The sequence below is a fragment of the Martes martes genome (assembly GCF_963455335.1).
Source record: "Martes martes genome assembly, chromosome: 17".
NCBI classification, from domain to species: Eukaryota; Metazoa; Chordata; class Mammalia; order Carnivora; family Mustelidae; genus Martes; species Martes martes.
The window spans coordinates 36,920,173-36,937,493 of record NC_137905.1 but is presented as its reverse complement, the minus strand read 5'-3'; the positions used below and the strand labels follow the sequence as shown (position 1 = coordinate 36,937,493).

Sequence of the window (17,321 nt, the reverse complement as noted above, 5' to 3'; positions counted from 1 at the left end):
CTCTAAACATCGGCTTCCTCATCAGTAAAATAGCTGTTATTTCATAGGGACCTCAACTATAAATGAAAGAATGAAGATTGTGCACAAAAGCTAATACATTATAAATGCTTAATACACATAAGCCATTACGATTGTCATTATTATTAAGCTTTGCACCTAAATCCCTGGCTCTTTTTTAAAAATTTATTTCTTTTATTTTTTTAGTTCGATAGCGCTAATAATACAGGGGCGCCTGGGTGGCTCAGTGGGTTAAAGCCTCTGCCTTCGGCTAGGGTCATGATCCCGGAGTCCTGGGATGGAGCCCCGCGTCGGTCTCTCTGCTTGGCGGGGAGCCTGCTTCTTCCTCTCTCTCTGCCTACTTGTGATCTCTGTCAAATAATAAAATAACATCTTAAAAAATAAAATAAACATTATAGCACACACATAATAGTCACTATATGCTCGGCTCTGTTCTAGGTTTTACAAGTACGTATGACCTAACATATACATATATGCCCTAAACATCTATCCTTATACATATGTGTGTGTATAATATATACACACATATATTAAGAATTATTATTATCCCTATTTAAACTACTATGATGACTTATTCGTATCCCTAGGTTCCTACAGACAATTTTTACCCTGAGGGACGCAAAGTCGATCCGCGGGCTACTCCCGGGAGACTCCTTTGCCCACTTTCCTCCAGGTAGATCCCAGCATACTGACCAAATCGCGCGCGGGGAGGACACCGGATAGAGCGGCACACCCTCCCCACAGCCTGGCACCTCCCCGCCTGGCTCCTCCCCGCCTGTCCTCTCCCCGCCTGTCCTCCTGCCCCGCCCTCAGCGAACGCTCTTAGCCCTGCCTCTGACCCTATGCTGCTCCAGGTTCGGGCACCACTTGGGCCGGCGCGCTGACGTCACCGATCGCGCGCCTCCTGCGCCTCCTTGCGCCTGCGCCGCGGGCGGAAGGTCGTCCCTGTGACCGGCTGAGCGTTTGAGAAGTAGTCGCCATGTTGTCGGTGGCCGCCCGTTCGGGCCCATTCGCGCCCGTCCTATCGGCCACGTCCCGCGGGGTGGCGGGCGCGCTGCGGCCCCTCGTGCAGGCCTCGGTGCCCGCCACCCCAGAGCCTCCAGTGTTGGACGTGAAGCGGCCCTTCTTGTGCCGGGAGTCGCTGAGTGGCCAGGCCGCGAGCCGGCCTCTGGTCGCCTCCGTGGGCCTCAATGGTGAGCCGGGCTGAGGGGAGCGACCGGGAGGCTGAGAGGACCCCCCCCTTTCTCGCTCCCTCTGGCCCTGAACCCAGGGCACAGCCGAGGAGGGCGGGGAAGTGGAGCGGAGCCCTGCTTAGGGGATTAAGTTGCCGGGCTGGGTCGACCTTGAGCAAGCGTCTGCATCTCTCGGGCCTCTTCCCTCACCTGTGCGCGGACGCAGTTGCGTGAGCGATTTCAGCTGACCTCCGGCCCTGGCATTGCGTGCCTTTGCGGGATTGTTTCCGTTGGCCGCCAGTCTGGGTAAACCACAGGCCAGTTTTGGCCTTCATAGGATAAGTTCAAGAACTCTCAAGTCTGTCACAGCAAAGTCTGACAGATTTTGTTGCTCACAGGTCGTTTTACTTTGGGCAGATTTTTAAATGTGTTGCCTTACCAGTGAAATGGGTGAATGATTATACCAGTTTCGTAGGTAATGTGAGTTTCAGGTGGAGAAATTCTACATAAAGGCATTAGCACATTTTGGGGCAGTTTATACATACTCAAAGTATAGGAACTGCTATTAATATTTGGGACCTTGTCCCGCTCACCACCACCTGATCCGCTTAGTGCCCTTCTCTTTCACACCCCCCCCCCAACAAAAACAAGAAGACAGAAACATGGGCCCTAAGGTCATTAATGGTGTAGCGTATTAGAAGTGTTTTCGTTTGCTGGACCAGTATTTTCACACTGTAATCAGTTTAATCCTCAAGAAAAGCAACAGACAGAGGGTGATGATATTCCATTTTACAGATGAGAAAACAGACTACAGGAGGTGGAGTGACTTGCACAGGGATACACATTGTGTAAGTGATAGAACATGGGTTTGGAAGAGTGAGTTAGCCATCAACTCTAACCGAAGCCTACTCTATCATTTGTGCCTCGGCTTCCATTTCTTTTTTCACGCTCCAGAATGGAAATTCTGAAATGGCAACCTGTAGGCCAGCATGTCTGTAGTCTGCCAACCTTCATAGTTTTAAAAGGAGGAGTTCTTGTGTGTCTTAAAATGTTGGAATCTGGCAACAGTGAACTCTAGTTCTACGTGGGAATAGTCTAGTGTTCTGTGCACTGGCTGCCCTCTTAGTTGGTGCAAGCGCTCTTTCAGTTCATCACAGTCCTCACCAGACCTGCTTCCCTGTGTTACCTTCCTGGCCTCACTGACCGTTGATTTGGCAAGTAAAGCTTGCCCTACAAACTAAGTTGCCCCCACTCTTTATTTTTTCCTCCATTCACCCTGTTCTGTTTACTGTAAAATAATCCACTCAGTTTTCCACATTTCCAAGTCTTACCAGGTTAATCTCTGTTCAGCGTCAGGTCAATAAAATCTTTATTTGCTGCGTCCTTTATTCTTTATGGTACGTAACACTTTCCACTGTTGTGTTTCCTGGTGACTCCTCTGACCTTGTGCTTGAGGGCATAGAGAAAAATCTCAATTTTTCTATTTCCTACAGCCTCAGATTTTGCATACAGTTAGTGCAGAATATTTGTGGATGAATAAAAATGAATTTTTTTGTTAGCGGCACCAGTGGGTTTTGGAGACATTGTTCAGGGCATGAACAGTATACACTAGCCCATCCTAAGCCCATTCTTTGGACCTGGAGGTAAGAAACAATAAGGGAGGAGAAGACTTCAATAGCAAAGGCAAAAAGCATCTGGAATTTGTCTAATGGCTAAATGGTTTCTTCTAAAACTTAGAGGTTTACCTGACTTTTCCAAGAACTGGTAAATAATACAGAACCATAAGGGAAACTTCTGTGATCATACATTCAGCTTGTAGCTTCAGTTCACATTAAAATCTCCTGTCTAGATAGTACTGAGGTTGTGAGGTGGGAGGGTTGGATCAGGAGAAGGTCCTTGAAGTGAGGAGGATTTCCAGGGCACATCACAGTTCACCTTAAAACAAAAAACAGAAACCTGTTTTGTTATAATCCCTTAAGTTTTCTGTTTCTAGAAGTATCAGATACTGCTCGAGTTTAGAACTAAACCTAGCTAGCATTTTTGCTGCTAAAATCACACGTAATGCAATTAATGTGAATTATTTAGAGAGTGACTTTCACAGTATGGCAGTTTAATTTCCCAAAGTGTTCATGGTGGTGTAGTACAATATAAAATGTAACCTGCTAGACAAAATGGGAGTAGACAAGTGGATTTCTTCCACCATCTAATCTCCAGAAGAGAATGTCACAACCATTCTGTTTAATGTTCTTGTACATTTCCTTGCATGCTGTTACATGGGCAGGAGTTGTAGATATTGTTTTTAATGTAGAAGTATGAACTTTGGTTCCTTCATCTTTTAAGTATGATACACATATTTCCTTTGTAATCCCAGATGATATTAAAGGAGAATAATTCATACTTGATCCCAGACCCCAGTCTACATTGATAGGTTAGCATTACATAGAGGTAAAGTATATAATGTAATGTCACGCTGTATAGTTGTGAATCTCAGGTAGTCAACTGTCCATGTCCTGGTCCCCTCCAAAAAATAGAAAGTACGTAGAGTGATGTTGATAGGTTTTACCATTGTTTATGAATATAGTTGGCCCTTGAACAACATGGGTTTGAACTGTGCAGGTCCACTTCTATGTGGATTTATTTTTATATAAATACGGTACAGTACTGCAAATGTTACTTTATGATTTTCTTAATAACATTTTCTTTTCCCTAGGTTACTTTATTATAAGAATGCAGTATATAATATATGTAACATACAAAATATGTGTTAATTGACTGGTAAAGCTTTCAGGCAACAGTAGGCTGTTAGTAATTAAGTTTTGAGGAAGTCAAAAGGCAACATATTTTTGATTGTATGTGGGGTCGGTACCCCAAACCCCGTTTGTTCAGAGTGAATTGTACTTAGGGCTTCCACTGTTGCTGACCTTGAGAACCAAGGAAATATTATTAGGATGAGACAGCCTAGTAACCCAAGTAGAATTGCAACTTATATGAAAATGCACTTTAAAAGTACATATTTCTTTTAGGGGTGCCTGAGTGGCTCAGTGGGTTAAGCCTCTGCCTTTGGCTCAGGTTATGGTCTCAGGGTCCTGGGATCAAGCCCCATATCGGGCTCTCTGCTCAACAGGGAGCCTACTTCTCTCTCTCTCTCTCTCTCTCTCTCTCTGCCTCTCTGCCTACTTGTGCGCGCGCTCTCTCTCTCTCTCTCTGTGTGTCAAATAAAAAGATCCTTAAATAAAAATAAAAGTACATATTTCTTAGAAATAACACATTTTCTAAGTGTGGAATTTTTAGTGTCCCTTTTCTAAAAAGGAAACCTTGTGGCAAATTTCCTAAAATGCATATACAATTTGCAAGGAGACTTGCTTCCTGTAACACACTTAAAAGTGATCCCAGTAAGTTCATTTTTTTTATCAGATATTTAAAAATGGTATGGGACAAAAGGACATAATCTGTTTGGACTTTTTTAACAAATAAAACTGGGGTGCCTGGGTTGCTCATTTGGTTAAGCATCTGCCTTCAGCTCAGGTCAGGATCCCAGGACCCTGGTATGGAGCTTCCACTTGGGCTCCCCACTCAGTGTGGAGTCTTTCTCCCTCTGCCCCTCTACCTGCTTGCTCATGCTCTCTCTCTCGCTCTCTTTCTCTCTCTCGCTCACTCAAAGAAACAAAATTTTAAAACAATAAAATATTAATATCCAAAGTACTACATAAGTAGTAATTATTTGTGTATTTAACATTCATTTGACACAAAGATCTGGCCTTTGGCCTGCAGTAGTAGCATTTCAGTTGAGAGACCCACAGCAGTGAGAAAGATAATGCCTTTACTCTTACAGAATTTATTGCCCTTGACTGAAGAGTGGGATATGTGAAAATTTTGCTCTTTTATCCTGTACTAAATTGAAATAATTGGTTCTTTTGGAGATCTCATTTGATGGTTGCATATTTTGATAAGGCTATTCTTTTCTGTCCATTAGTGGCTTTACTTGAAGTTATAGTAATATTAATTTATACTCCAGAGTATAAAATAGAAACCCCTAAATTTTTTGCAACTAAGGTTATGCTGACAGTTCACAGAATGTTTATTATCTTGTAATAACTATTTTACGTATTTTTAGCAGTCCTTTCAGAGAGTAGATAGGAATGTAAAGTTAGACATTTGGTTTAATAAGATGATCCCAAATCAACTTATTGGGTAGACTTGAGGAGTTTTAGGGTCCCTTGTAATGCAGAGAATGTGAGAGGTAGTTACCATAATTGTATGTTTTGGCAGATTGAATTTTCAGGGATTTTAAAATATTGCTGTTTACAGTACTGTTTAACTTTTTAGATTTGATGGACTAAATTGTTAAGAATTGTGAATCAGCAGTGTTCAATCAGGAGAAACTCAGTTTACACATACAATCTTGTGATTTCTTACCAGTATGATAGGTAGTGATTGACTTCATTTCTTTTTGAGTATTTTATATGCTGGCACTGCCAACTTGACAATTTCTGAGATCAGTGAGTGCCATATTTCACATTTTTATAACTTGATTTTTGCTTACGAATTCATAAAGGTTATTTCGTGATGTATGTCCCTTTCACAGTATTCATCTAATGGTGTTTTTTTAAATTTTCTGTTTATTTTGCAGCCCCTGCTTCCATTCGTTATTCCCACACAGACATCAGAGTGCCTGACTTCTCTGACTATCGGCGCGCTGAAGTGTTAGATGGTACAAAGTCTTCAAAAGAGAGCAGTGAGGCTAGAAAAGGTTTCTCCTATTTGATAACTGCAACAACTACTATAGGTGTTGCATATGCTGCCAAGAATGTCGTCTCGCAGTTTGTTTCCAGCATGAGTGCTTCTGCTGATGTGTTGGCCATGTCGAAGATCGAAATCAAGCTATCTGATATTCCGGAAGGCAAGAACATGGCTTTCAAATGGAGAGGAAAACCGCTGTTTGTGCGCCATAGAACCAAGAAGGAAATTGAGCAGGAGGCTGCAGTTGAAGTGTCCCAGTTGAGGGACCCACAGCATGATTTAGATCGAGTAAAGAAACCTGAATGGGTTATCTTGATAGGGGTTTGCACTCATCTTGGTTGTGTACCCATTGCAAATGCAGGAGATTTTGGTGGTTATTACTGCCCTTGCCATGGGTCACACTATGATGCTTCTGGCAGGATCAGGAAGGGGCCTGCACCTCTCAACCTTGAAGTTCCCTCATATGAGTTCACCGGTGATGACATGGTGGTTGTTGGTTAGAGACCTGGACTCAAGTGCTAGGCTCCTTTCCGTCTTCTTGTCACCTAAGAAGACTTAAATAAGCAAGCCTTCTATACTTAAGTTGATTTGAAATATTTAAGAATTGCTAATAATGTATTTGCAAACATTAATGTGAAGTAAATTGAATTTAATGTTGAATGCTTTCAAGCATTCACCTAATAAAGCCACTGTTAAACATTGTTAAACTCAAAGACTTAAAAAGTGCAGTTTCTTTGATAGTTAATTCTAATTAAAAATTACAGGCTGGTGTATAAGAAATTTTCAAAATCTGTAATCAGTATTCTCCTTCATCTTCTTTCTTTGTGTCAGGGACACAGATCTGCAGAGCTAATGGTTAGACTGAGGTACAACTAGCCGGTCATTTCCAAGTCCTGCAAGGTATTTATGACATGGGCAGAAAAAGTAGTAGTCAGGTTTCTCTTCTTTTTTTTTTGCGCACGAGTCCTGGCTATGTGTGTCCTGCCCCATCTCCACCCCGGCATCCCCCCCACCCCGAGTCTGTATGGTGGTGATGTGTATGATCTGTGGGAAAGTTCTAAATGAGGTGTTAGCAATTCTGAGGGTTTAGCCCCAGTTCTAGGTAACTGATTTCCTGCTTAAGTGACAGGTCAGGAAATTTTTTTATTTTTTCACTTATGGGAATAAGTTAGTAGTTAGAATTCTTCAGTTTTAGGAGGCAGTGGTGGGATATATCTGAGAAAAGCTTTCCAGAATGGGAGTGCTGCTTTTATTTCCTTCAGCTGGTGTGAATATTCATGTTCCCATTGCTCCTGCATCTACCCTATCAAGAAGCAAAAGTATCTGACACTTAATACCGTGTTAGTGTGAAAATGATCCTGCTGGTTTTGTTTCTGCAGTGATTACATTTTGAGGTATTTCTTTGGATTTGCAGTCATCAGTTTTAACCGTGAAATGAAGGTGGGCACAGGGAGACATCAAAATCCACACCCTCTTCTTGCTTTCTACCTTCAGTTACACAGGTGAAACAAAAGACACATCGGATACTCTCCCCAGTTCCTTTTGCCCTTCGTTGAGAATCACAGCTACTTTAATAAGTTTGCCGCATCTTTGTTGTTTTGTGGTGGGTCAGTAATACACCACTGGGCCCATCCTTGATCACATATGCATTTGTAAGAAAGTAAACTAGATTAAGTGGTTTTGTCTTCCCAGGGAACCGGCCATTCAGGGTTTCAGTCTTTAAAATGGTAGCTAAGCACATCAAAAAGAAAATGTCAAAGTTTTTATGCTTATGAGCAGATACTTGGTTCATCTGTACCACCCTAGAAAGAAAATTAGGTGTGCCAATGGGGCTTATAATAATAGTATTTCATGTTCTGGTATTTAGGTAAAAATAAAAGACAAAAGGTGCCAAACATTGCTAGTTTACTAAAAAGTAGTGAAATTACATCAATATGTTTACACGAAGGGTACGTAATATCCATTGTTAATATTTCGAGCATCTCACAGGAAATATGGCCACCCCTGCCCCCATCATGAGGCTATGAGATGTTGGTAGGTATTTGTTGGGTATTTTGCTTGTTTATCATTGTGAAGATTTGCTTTTTCCTAGTATTTATGAAGAAGATCATCTTAACACTTTCTTCTCATGGTGCCAGTTGTCCAAAACTTATTTTTTAGAACTATACCATTATATTTATTATAGACTGACAAAATTTGAAGTTGAATTAAGTTCCTGCTTTTTTTTAAATGGCAGCAGGTGCTACTCATTACTTCCTCAGGATATGCTAATGTAGTAACTCCTATATATTTTTACATTCATAAAATTCTTACTTGGAAGAATTTATGGGATGCTAAATAAAAATTACCAATTTTTAATTTGAAGGTAACTTATTAAGCCTGGAGTAGAGGCCTTAAGCATTAAGTGAATTATTAGACCCGCGGCAAATCTGAGTGACTGTTTCTTTGGTGGGGGGGTGAGGGGGACGCGTTGATTCTTTTTTCTTGTAAGTTTAAAGGAATTTTGTTCCTTTGGGCATAACTGAAGCTGCTGAGCTTTTAATATATATCCATGTGTGGGTTGAATGAGTTGGGAGCATGGTATACTGGACTAAAATTGAGGATTTTAATTCTGGCTTTGCCATTTCTTTGCCATTGAACCGTGGCCCTGTTGTTTAAGCTCTGTTGGACATTTCTTCCCCCATCTGTAAATTTGGGATGGTTTCTCAGAGTCCTTTTGACTTAGATTCTGTGAGCCCCTTCAACTCCCCTGCGCCAATAATTGGAATGGTTTTCTTAGTTAAATGTTGTGTTTGCAGTATTTGGTACTTCAGTAAAGGCATCCAAACTCATAAAAGCATTTTCATCAACTGAACCAATCTTGTACAATATTAGTATTCGACCAGGGGTGGCGTTCCTACTCAAGGGGGTATTTGTGGCCGTTATTTGATGTCACAATGATTGGAGGATCCTGCAGGTTTGGAGATGGCGAGATGGGGAAGTGGGAACACAAAAATAGTTGAGAGAGGAGCACAGGTCCACAAGCTAGAAACTTGCAAAGAGCATCACTTTCTGAAGAGAAATGCTTACGCCCTGTTATTACCCCCTCCTACACTGAAGAGCTCCCTCCATCTTTTCATGTTTGGAATGCCAAAACAATTGCACGGCGACTACCTGCCTGTGGAGGCCAAAAATAGGAAGTTTGCAGGTTCCTAGATATATCACAGGTGTTCTGTACAGGAATTGGATTTAGTGAGCTGCTTATGTCTTCTGTGATATTTTGAATAATGAAGTTAAACTTCAGTATCCCTTTGTTCACAAGTGACCAAGACAAAATTTCTTCAGAGCAGACTTATATTGATTATTTCAGTGAAACAAAATCCTAGATACTAGGGGGAAAGACATTTGACCAGTTGGCATCCTGACATCAGATCATTAGCATGTGCTTTTTTACTGGGAGTAAAGATTGGGACAGTCTTGTTCCCTTTTTATTATGCATTAAACAGAGGGTGATTATAGAAAATGACTTTTCCAAAAACCTTAGCATTGTCTGTTACTGTCGCATTTACTTTGGTCTTTCTGAGCATATCTTCATAAAATCTGTCTGACTCAGTCTGAGTGTGGAGAGGACATTTGTCCTTGATATATACGGTTTAGGATCAGAATGTCCTATTAGTACTCTGTATTTTGAACAATGGGAATGTACTATTTGTCAGAAATCACTCTTCATTCCCACAATGCTGAAATGGCATTTTCTATATTTTCATGTCATTTAAATACTGCCTTTTGTATATTAACCCAAAATAAATGCACATATTTTTCAGAATGATATTCCTGCCCCACTGTTCTAGCACTCTTTCATTATCACCTATTGCTAATGGTTCCCCTAGATTACCTCCCTGAGCTTCATACTCAGGTTTAGACACTTAAACTGGGCATCTGTGCACAGATGTTCATTAACACCTTAAAATGTCCAAAAGGAAGGGAAATCATCTCTGTTTCCCATAAGCCGTCTTCGTCATTGGAGTTGGTGACCTTCCCATCTACCCAGTAATCTACCTGGCAATAAAAACCTGTAGTCCCCTCTGCCTCCTTTTCCATTACCCCTTCTGGGTCCAAGTCCCCAAACACTGCTAATTGTACCTACTTCATAAAACAGGTTCATTACTGTCTGCAGTTTGTAACATTCTAATTGGGGCAAACTTTAAACACTGACTCCTAGTCACTACGCTAATGTGTACTTTTGTGTACAATCTCATTCAATCCTCAAAAAATCCTGTCAGCTGGGTAATGTTGCTATTCCTAGTTTACAGGTAGAGAAATTGAAGCCCATATAAGTGCCTTGTCCATAATCATACAGGGGTAAGTAAAGATTTATTTATTTGAGAGAGAGAGCATGAACATTGTGGGGAGGGGCAGAAGGAGAGGGAAAGAGAATCTCAAGCAGACTCCCAGCTGAGTGTGGAGCCCGATGCGAGGCTGTATCTCAGGACCATGAGATTATGACCTGAACTGAAATCAAGAGCTGGACACTTAACCGCTAGCCACCCAGATGCCCCACTTCAAGATTATTTAGGTGTGGTATTCTGCGCCTGAATTACATTCACTTTTCTAGCAAGTTTCCCCAAAATAACCAGGGCATATCCATTTAGAGCTATCTATGTTTTCCTCTATTTTGAAGTTCGTTCTCCTGGTCTGTCTCCTCACCACCAGACTGAGGGGCCTGGAGACCATGGCAAATCCTTAGCCATAGAGTTGACTGCTGAATGCGGCGGGGGGGCATTGAATTTCTGAGTGGCATTGTTTGAAAGAAAAGATTTCCGGATACTTTGTACAACATCTTTAAAAATTGAAAAATCATGTAATCTCTGTGTATCTTATTTTTCTAGGACTTTAGGTCAGAGGAGAAATGAACTAATATTGCAGGGTGTTTTGGATTTAAGTATACACTCCTCCCAGAAGAAAAATTTTCAAAGGAATTCAAAAGGAATAAATAATTCAAAATCCTTTTTTATAAAAAACTGGATTATTTTACTTTTTTCCATTTGTTCATAATGAACATTCTTCTCTCCGAGTAAGATTTCAGTGTCAAAAGGTCTGTCCTTTAGTATTTTATTTCCAACACTAAAATGCAATGGACATCATGTCATTACTTACACCATTTTATCTCTCTTACTCACTTTCTACCCTAGAATTTAGGAAGGGAACGTTTTGCTTAGAGGGGAAAAATACTATCAAGTAGGTGAATTAATCAATTTTTCTCAGAGGTAGGAAGGGTGGAGGATTATTTTCTCTTTTTTTTAATACTCAGCACTACTTACTGGAAGTTAAAAATGTCTTAACCATAGTACTGCCAGGAATGTGAGGTTAAAATGGTTTCTCCTCTAGGTACTTAAAGGACACCTAAATACACCACAACAGAAAGACTTTTCAAGTGTTTGCCTATGTGAATGCTTATAAAAAGATTGTTATAGATCTTAGATTGCTGGTCAGTGGCACAAGATGAAAAATTTTTCTAAGGGCTTCAGCAGTATCTTTGCAATAGTTTCTCCATAATGATTAACATAAGATTGGTCTACCAGTGAACTAAAAATCTCAGATTCAATAAACTACACTTTATACTTCACAGCTATTAATACTAAACTTGGGCCAATTTGAGTGCAAAAGCTTACAGTCATCTAGCTTTTGAAATCCTTATCTGATTAGAATATTTGCAAAGGTAAGAAATGAGAGTGCATTAGTAATAGTTTTTCATACAATTTTAAAAGGGCAAACAAAACCTTGACTCCTTAATTGAAGGGGGAAAAAAGCTAATATATTTCACATAATTGTCTGGTTTAAGATGATTATCTGAAATTTGCCATTTGCTTTTATCTGTTCATGGCTAAAACTTCAACTAATGCCTCTTCCTTTATCTGAGGGAATACTTGCTTTGTTAGCTCTCCCCACAATACAAACTCTTCCGTGGCCCTTTTTTGGCCCTTTGGATAAACAGAGCATTCTGAGGGCACCAGCTGATCTCAGTAAATGAAAATCAGGTTAGGGATTGTATTCCCCTTAGTCAAGATTATCTATTAGACCCTTTTAAACATAAGTCTCAAATGAGATAAAGGGTATGGAAGGCATTATAAGCTGTAAAGCAAAATACAAAAGCTCAAAACGTTATTTAGTGAACTATACCAGTGAGACCATACATGACATTTAGAGTATGTTTAGGTATGCAGAAAGGCAATTTCAAGGTGGAGGTATGTTCCTATTCAGACTGATTTATCAGTTGAAAATAGGTATTAATCCTGTATTCTCATACTGCCTCGGTCCCTGGAAATTCAGATTTCACGTGCACCTCGTTTTGATGCTAATAGCAAAGCTGAACTCCACAGTAATGGTTCACATTGTAGGACCCTCTTCCCCTGCCAGGTTTTAACTAAAAGATTATTACTAATTGAATCCAAAAGCTAGTTCTCTGAAAAGAACAAGAAAGTAGATATAGCTTTTGTAAGCTTGATAAAAAGATACGAGACAAAGCAAAAAAATATATAAGATGAGAAGAGAACAAGCCATTATAACTTGATGGAAGATATTAAATAGTAATAAAGAAATGTAGCAACTCTATGCAGCAAAATTATAAAGCTCAGGGGATGCAGATGATTTATTAGCAGAATATAAAATGCCAAAATTTACTCAAGAAGTAGAAAACTTAAATATACCAATTAACATAGATCAAATTAAGTACAAAAAGTTAATGTGACTGGTTGGCTTTGTATTTGAGTTCTATATGACACTTTAAAGAAAAGATAATTCCATTGCTGTTTAAACTATTCTAGATCAAATCTTCTCCAATCTTACTATGCATACAGTTTACCTGGGGATCTTGTTTCTGATGCATATCCTAATTCCATAGGCCTGGGTTATGGCTTGAGATTTTGCAATTCTAGCAAGTTCCAGGCAATCCAGTTGATGTCCATGCTGCTAGCCCATGAAGTATACTTTGGGTTAGCAAAATGCTATACCATGGGGCTGTAGGGTAAAGGTAGGATATGGAAGCTCTACAATTCATCTTATGAATTCAACAAAGTTAATATTAAAACTAGACATTAAATGTACAAAAATAGCAAATCAGTATCATTTACTGAATAAATAAAAAAATTTAAATAAACTGCTGGTAAAAGAAATCTAAGCTCTCTGTTTCTCCCTGTTGGATAGACGGCTACATCATTCTTGAGTTGATGGTAAAGGTTGGAGTGAATGGATATGGCTATATTGGGTACCTGGTTACCAAGGCTGTTTTTCATTCTGGCAAAATGGATATTGTTGCCAACAATGACCCCTTTGTTGATCTCAACTGCATGGTCTATAAGTTCCAGTATAATTCCTCCCATGACAAGCTCAATAGCACAATGGGAAGCTTATCATCAAGGAAAAGCCCATGTCCATCTTCCAGGGGTGGGATCTCAGTGCTGAACATGTTGTTCATGGCTGGGGCTAACATGAAGGGCAGAGCCAAAAGGGTAATCATTTCACCTCTGCCCCTTTCGTAAATGCCCCTAATTTTGTGATGTGCATGAACTTTAAGTATGACAACTCCCTTAAGATTGTCATCACTGCCTCCTGAACTGCCAGCCTCTTGCTCCCTGCCCCGATCAAGATCATCCATGACAACTGAGCACAGTCCATGCCATCACTGCCACCCAGAATACTGCAGATGACTCCTCTGGGAAGCTGTGGCATGACAGCTGAGGGGCTACCCAGAATATCATTCTCGTTTCTTCTGGTGCTGCCAAGGTTGTGGACAAGGTCATCCCTGAGCTGAATGGGAAGCTTAACTGACATGGCCTTTCGTGTGCCCACCTCCAATGTGTTGGTTGTGGATCTGACCTACCATCTAGAAAAAGCTGTCAAATATGACATCAAGAAGGTGGTGAAGCAGGCATCAGAGGGACCCCTAAGTGCATCCTAGGCTGCAATGCGGACTAGGTTGTCTCCTGTGAATTTAACAGTGATATCCACTCTTCCACCTTCGATAATGGGGACTTGCAATGCCCTCAGCGACTGCTTTGTCAAGCTTATTTTCTGGTATGACAATTAATTTGACTACAGCAACAGGATTTTGTGAAAAATAACTAAAGTATAGGATTTATGAAAAAAAAAAAAGTCTAAAGAACTAAGCAGGGGTTGGTGGCTCAGTCATTAAGCGTCTGCCTTCAGCTCAGGTCATGACCCCAGGGTCCTGGGATCTGGCTACCTGCTGGGCGGGAAGCCTGCTACTCCCTCTCTCACTCCCCCTGCTTCTGCTCCCTCTTTTGCTGTGTCTCTCTCTGTTTCAAATAATTAAATAAAATCTTGAAGAAAAAAAAAAAAACTAAGCAAATGGAAAGAACATACTCTTAATAGAAAATCCTAGTTTCATTAAAAAAGCTCTCCAAATTAGCATGTATCTAGGATCTCTGTGGTGGTTTTGTTTGATTGTTTGTATGTTTTCTTTAGGATAAAATGGACGTGAAATTTATATAGAATAAAAAATATCCAAGAAGAGCCAAGAAAAGTGTGAAAAAGTAGAATGAATATTTGTTTTAGAAACAAGAACCTGCTATACAATCATTGTAGTTAAGTTCATATGACATTGGCATGAAAACAGACATATTAGTGGAACAAAATAGACTATCAAGAACTAGATCTTAGGGTTTATGAGAATTTAATATAAGAAAAGCAGGATTCAATTCAGTGGTGAAAAGAGTGGGTTATTTAATAAATGGAGCTGGCAAAACCCTCTATCCCTTTGGAAGAAAACAGGGTTGGACCCCCGCTCTCAATTTGCATAAAAATAAATTCTAGGGAGATTAAAGATGCATGTAAGACAAACTTTAAGAAAATCTCAGAAACTATATAATCTGAGGATGGAGAAGACCTTAATTATGACAGGATGTATAAAATCAATATCAGAAAATAGAGGCCTGTTTGTATACAAAAATAAAGTCTCATGTGGGATTTAAGAAACAAGACAGATGAATATAGGGGAAGAGAAGGAAAAATAAGATGAAAATTGAGAGTGAGGCAAATTATAAAAGACACTGAACTCTAGGAAACAAATAGGGTGGCTGGAGGGGAAGTGGGTGGAGGGAAGAGATAATTGGGTGATAGGCATTAATGAGGGGCATTAATGATGTAATGAGTGCTGGGGGTTATATGTAACTGAGAATCACTAAATTCTACCTCTGAAGCTAATAAAAAAATGGATTAAAGATTTGAACTAAAGGCCTGAATGATAAAACTCTTCATAGGCAGTAAGCAACTTATCAGTCTTGGAAATGATTTTTTGAATTTAAAACCAAAGGAAAGCAACAGAAGCAAAAAAGAGTAAGTGGGACACTAAAAAGCTTCTGCAAAGTAAGGGAGATCATAGCAAAATCAAAAGGCAACCTACTGAATGGGAGAAAATATTTACAAATTATATATCTGATGAGGGGCTAATAACTAAAATATATCAAGAACTCATGCAACTCAATAACCAAAAAAATAATTCAATTAAAAATGGGCAGAAACTCTTAATAGACATTTTCCCAAAGAAGACATACTGATAGCCAATGGCTACATGAAAATATGCTCAACAACATTAATCATAAGAAAAATGCAAAGCAAAAAAAAAAAAAAATGCAAAGCAAAACCACAATGTGATATCACCTCACTGCTATTAGAATGGTTATTACCAAAAGCCAAGAAATAACAAGAATTGGCAAGGATGTGGAGGAAAAGGAACTCGTGTGCATTGCTCTGGGAATATAAATGGTGTAGCCATGTTGGAAAACAGTATGGAGTTTCCTCAAAAAATTAGGAATAGAAGTACCATATGATCCATCCACATCTGGGTATGTACCTGAAGAAAAAGAAAACACCAATTAGAAAAGATATATGTACATTGTGACAATATTTACAATAGCCAAGTTCTAGAAACAAACCAAGTCTCAGTAGAAGAATGGATATAGAAATTATACACAACTGTACACAATAATGAAATCTTGCCATGTGACAACATGGATATACCTCAAAGGCGTTGTGTTATGTGAAATAAGTCAGACAGAGACAAATGCTGTCTTATCTCTCTTATATTTGGAATCTAAAACAAAACAAAAACAAAAAAACAATAAAAACAAAAGGAGCTCATAGATGTAGAGAACAGATTGGTGGTTGCCAGAGATGGGGGTGGGGGAATGGGAGAAATGGGTGAAAAGATCAGAAAGTCAAAAGGACATTTTTAATCACTTTCAAAATATTGACATTATATATATATATATATAAACATATACATATTTTTATATATGCTAAAAACACTTTAGAGTGATTCATTAAAAATAATAAATGATGAAGAAGCACCTTGGGATTGGGATGCCCCCAACCACTTCCAATGCAGGGCTAAATTTGTGATCTCCAGCCTAAGGGCCTATGTTTACAGGAAAGAATTAGATCAAGAACCTCAAATGAACTTAGATCTCTCTATTTTTATTATTATGTTCAGTTAGTCAACATATAGTACATCATTAGTTTTTGATACAGTGTTCAGTGACTCACTAGTTACATATAACACCCAGTGCTCATCACAACATGTGCCCTCCTTAATAAGCAGAGCTCTATCTCTGGCTTTTATGTGTTGGATTCAGTCTAGAGTAGCCATATAACTGAGGAAAAGGTGCACAAAAAAAAAAAAAAAAAAAAAAGAGCAATCTCTAGGACCCCTTTTGCCTCTAGTCAGTGCCAGTATATCCAGTTCAAAGCACGTGGACATGCAATTCCATCCACTGGTCAGTGGGGACTCTCTTTTGCATAAGTGTTTTAGGATCTGACACTTCAAAGCCCAGAAGTCACTTTGGGGTTAAAAGAAAGAAAGGGATTTCAGGTTGTTTGATGGGCACAGGAAAGATTATAGTGTACAGGAACAAGGAGGCCGAGGGCCAAAGGCAAGTGCTGTTTTTCTAGCCACTGCATTGTTTCTGCATTTCAAGAGTGGTTGATACTCAGTGTGAAGGCCAGTATAAAGCATATTATTTAAGGAAAGAGTGTATTTGTCACTTGCCCTCACCATTTACTTCACCTGAATGAAACAGTTGTTTCTAGAAAAGATAGCTCACTCCTGAGTTGAGTGAGTTGAGAAAGCAACATCAGTAAGAAATGGAGTGTGGCTTTCCTAGCGCACTGGGATAAGGAAGCTGAACAGCTCTGCCCAGAAGTTAACGCTTTCTAGGGGAGAAGGGGGAAACAGTAAGAGGGTGGATTAATAAGCAGATGAAAAATCCCAACAGTAAATGCTGTAGATGCAGATTGTGGGTACTGTACTTCTGGGCAGTTTCCTTTCATTTATTGAACTCAAGGAGAAGAAACTGGGAAATTGATCTTTGGTTGACTTGAGGGTGGAACACGGGA

At 39.7% G+C, this 17,321-nt stretch overlaps 1 protein-coding gene across 1 annotated transcript; it reads left to right on the top strand.

The window, feature by feature from the left end:
• Positions 1–887: 887 nt before the first annotated feature.
• On the top strand, positions 888–6,643 carry UQCRFS1 (ubiquinol-cytochrome c reductase, Rieske iron-sulfur polypeptide 1). Its single transcript, XM_080827608.1, has 2 exons — positions 888–1,211; positions 5,821–6,643. Exons 1-2 carry the CDS (start codon positions 998–1,000, stop codon positions 6,429–6,431), a joined length of 825 nt encoding a protein of 274 aa, XP_080683734.1. The 5' UTR covers positions 888–997; the 3' UTR covers positions 6,432–6,643.
• The last annotated feature ends 10,678 nt before the right edge of the window (positions 6,644–17,321 follow it).

What these genes read in the sequence shown, in the direction of transcription:
- UQCRFS1 (XM_080827608.1), top strand. Translation starts at nt 998, where the DNA reads ATGTTGTCGGTGGCCGCCCGTTCGGGCCCATTCGCGCCCGTCCTATCG. An exon ending in CGCCTCCGTGGGCCTCAATG is followed by an intron (nt 1,212 to 5,820) that starts GTGAGCCGGGCT and finishes TTTATTTTGCAG; the next exon opens with CCCCTGCTTCCATTCGTTAT.